At 40.7% G+C, this 3,819-nt stretch overlaps 1 protein-coding gene across 1 annotated transcript; it reads left to right on the forward strand.

Annotated features, from left to right (window-relative positions):
• The first annotated feature begins 1,164 nt into the window (after window positions 1-1,164).
• Window positions 1,165-3,587, forward strand: LOC137301610 (kelch repeat and BTB domain-containing protein 13-like). The gene has a single exon (XM_067971158.1). It carries the CDS (start codon window positions 1,364-1,366, stop codon window positions 2,729-2,731), a length of 1,368 nt encoding a protein of 455 aa, XP_067827259.1. The 5' UTR covers window positions 1,165-1,363; the 3' UTR covers window positions 2,732-3,587.
• The last annotated feature ends 232 nt before the right edge of the window (window positions 3,588-3,819 follow it).

Raw genomic sequence — 3,819 nt, forward strand, 5'->3', positions numbered from 1 at the left:
TCAAGTTTGCTGGACAAGGTAAGAGAATTTTGCCCGAAGAAGGTAGAAAAGTCAGGGATGAGAAAAGGCCATTTAGTACATTAGCTCTCTTTTCATGGCATCTAAATACCTTTCAAATAATCCAAATGTTTTTGCCTCTTGTTCTGCTTGGTGGATTATTCCAAACATTGAACACTTCTTGAGTAAAGAAGTTTTTCCTAATATTTTTTCTCAATTTACTTTTCACTAGCTTCCAATTTGGTTCTAATTTTCTGGCATGCTTTGAAGCAATAAGACTATTTAATGTTTAATACGCTTTGATGAGGTTCCTTCTTAATTATTTTCTTCCTAGGATTTTTAGCCCCAAATGTTCTGTCTAAAATATTCGTTGTGAATCTATGGCTGAATTTCAGACACCTTTATAAAGAGGTCCCATACTATCATCGAGACAAGCATGATGTGCCCTACTAATGTGAATATATGTAAGGAATCTTACAACACCAGGTTATAGTCCAACAGTTTTATTTGAAAATCACAAGCTTTCGGAGGCTTTCTCCTTCGTCAGGTGAAGTGTGGGATTCCATGAAGGTTACCGCATATATAGTCAGAGAACAATGCCTGGTGATTACAGATAATCTTTCCAACTGCCCGTTGTCAAGGCAATCAAAGTGTTCAGACAGAGAGACATTACATATAGGACCACCGAATATACAAACGGCCAGAACAAAAGACAGAGAGAGAGAGAGAGAAACATCCGAAAGGAAGAGAAAGAGAGAGAATGACCCGTTGTATTAAAAACAGATAACTTTTTTTGCTGGTGGGGTTACGTGTAGCGTGACATGAACCCAATATCCCGGTTGAGGCCGTCCTCATGGGTGCGGAACTTGGCTATCAATTTCTGCTCGAATTTCTACAATGGCCTATTTGGACACAACACTCAGCTGTTGACTATTTTTGCAGATCTTTAGGGTGATTTAAGCGGTAAAATTGAAATGTGTACACACTACAGAACTAAAGCAATTCAACTCCACTAACACAGGCTGGTAAAGTGCGGGAATGGCCTAAAGTTCAATCCACGATAATCTTATTTCTCCTAAAAATACCTGCTGCATTAGACATATGACAAGCAAGGTCAGCTATCTATAGCCCGAGATATTAATAACTTAATGGCAGAGGCTGTGGACACTGTTAACAGTTCAAAAGAGTTTGTAAACAAGCAACTTAAAACAGAAAAGTATGAAGGCAAGTGTTTAGTTTAATTGTTTATCAATCAAGAAGTGGCTCAGTGTTGCATTGGCCCTCAGTGCTACTTCAAACTACAATTCCAAGAATTTGAAGTGAGTGATCGATAATCTCAGGATCTGAACGAGGCAGCACTGATTGAATGATGCAGCCTCCAGCAGGTTATGTGCGTGTGAAAGTGGAGGATGAGCTTTTCACTGTTGAGAAGTGCATGCTGATTGAGAGCAGCGACTACTTCAGGGCTCTCTTTGGGTCTGGCATGCGGGAGTGCACTCAGGAGGAGATCCAACTGCAGGAGTTACCGGCCCGTGGCTTTGGTGTAATGCTGAAGGTTCTAAGAGGCGATCAGCCTAGTCTGAACAGCGAGGAAATCCTTGATGCCATTGAATGTACAGCGTTTCTACTAGTGAAGCCTCTGACAGAGCATCTTATTCATGTTGTCAGTTCAAATAACTGCACTCTAATGTTCCAGGCTGCAGCTACGTATGGGGTATTCGACTTGATTCATGCTTCAGCTCTGTTTATGAGGGATGTTTATGCCAATGTAAGGGAAGATTTGAGCTTTTTGCCTGAAGATCAGTTGGATTATATTGAATCCCTGTCTCCCAGTACATTTGTGGCCGTGGCCACTCACTCACCCTCAGTTGAACTTTTGGATGATATTTCTAGAACCATCTGCTATTTGGATGAAGAAGAGAACAAGTGGAGAACCTTGACCTCATTACCAGACAAAGCCAGCACTTCTCTGGCCGGCATTGCTGTGCTGGACAACAATATCTATATAGTTGGAGGGGTTGGTGGACTGAGGAAGCAGGTAGTAAAGCTTAGTTTTTGCTACGATACTGAAAGAAATAGCTGGAGCGAATTTTCAAGTCTTCAGCATCTTCGTTACAACCTAACACTGACAGGACAAGATGGTTGCCTCTTTGCCATGGGAGGAATGTACAAGAATACAATGCTTGCAACTGTGGAGAAGTACCATGTGGCATCCAACACATGGTCCTTCGCTGCACATCTGCCTAGACCTGGAGAGGGTATAGCGTGTACACGCGCAATGGGCAGGATCTTCATATGCCTTTGGTTACCAATGGACACCACGGACATCTACGAGTACAGGACCCACAAAGATGAGTGGCTGTTGGTAACCACACTAAAGCGCCAACAAAGTTATGGTCATTGCATGGTCGCACATATGGACAATCTGTATGTGATGAGAAACGGACCAGCAGATGATTTTTTGAGGTGCATGATTGATTGCTTTAATCTCACTAGGCAACAATGGACTGCTTTGTCTGGCCAGTATGTGAACAGCAAAGGTGCACTTTTCACAGCGGCCATCAAAGGCGATACAGTTTTTACAGTAAACAGAGCGTTAACCTTGGTTTATAATATACATGAAGATAAATGGAAGCCAGCAAAGGAAGAGGCTGGATTTCCTCGATGTGGTTCTATTCATACCTTCTTACTTAGGCTGCCAAAGAATAGACAGTCTGCTCTGCACCAAAACTAAGTTTGGGAAGATATTTGTAATGTCCCTCATGTGCCTTTTAATTCTAGAAACTGATACAAGGATAAGGTAGGCATGGGGAAAGGACATTCTGCAAATCTAACTCAACCAATTGTTTAGATTCATCTGTCGGACCTGCTCAAATTATTTTTATCTTTCACTTGTCCAGGCATTAAAGTGGTCGCACAATTATCCGAATGAGGAATCTGTCCGTTTCCTTTTCTGAATGCTTCAATTAAATCATCATTCACAGGTTCAGAAGGTAATTCATTCCATAAGTCTTCTAAATGCCAAATTCACAGTTTCCTTAGTTTACAATCATGCCCCCGATTTTCTTCTCCTTGGGAATGTGAATCCTAGATGATTAACTCCTGAGAAAGCTAAGATAACGCATATCGATGCTAAACTAAACAAAAGATGATCAGAAAAATAGTTTCGTATGGGAGTCTTGCTTCTAGCATCTGTCCACCACTCTTCAAATGCTACACCAAAGTATTAAAAGAAAAAAAAAAGTCATTTTCATGATGCTTTCTTCTGACTTGGAGCTGGAAATTTAAGATTCACCTGCCAATTCTGTAAACTTCCTTCACCAACAACAATTAACCTCTAATTGACGTCAGGATTTAAAGCAATTAGTCTTTGTGCCCTTAAAGGGACAGGCCGATTAAACACTATTGCAGCTTAGCGGCAGAATAAAACATTGTGCATTACATGGTCTAATACTCTTGTTGCTTTAACAACAGCAACTTGCATTTATATAGCACCTTTAATGTAGTAAAATGTCCCAAGGCGCTTCACAGGAGCGTTATCAAATCGTCTGACTTGCAGTGAGCAATGCTACATAAGATCTGCTGGTTGCTCACTCACAAAACAATAATTGGTGCTTCTGCATATATCCATTGTTTACATCGAGTCGATCTTTATTAAACTAGTATCCAACCATAAATGTAAAATTCTCTTAATTCTCTTACTTCAGCAAGTTAGACTTCAGAACTAGAAAAACACAGCTGCTTGTAGTTTGTTCTGCATACTGTATTTTCGCACTGATTTCAACCGTTACCTATTACATGATGTTTGAACATCAGCCCACA

Source organism: Heptranchias perlo, chromosome 34 (genome assembly GCF_035084215.1).
Source record: "Heptranchias perlo isolate sHepPer1 chromosome 34, sHepPer1.hap1, whole genome shotgun sequence".
Lineage (NCBI taxonomy): Eukaryota > Metazoa > Chordata > Chondrichthyes > Hexanchiformes > Hexanchidae > Heptranchias > Heptranchias perlo.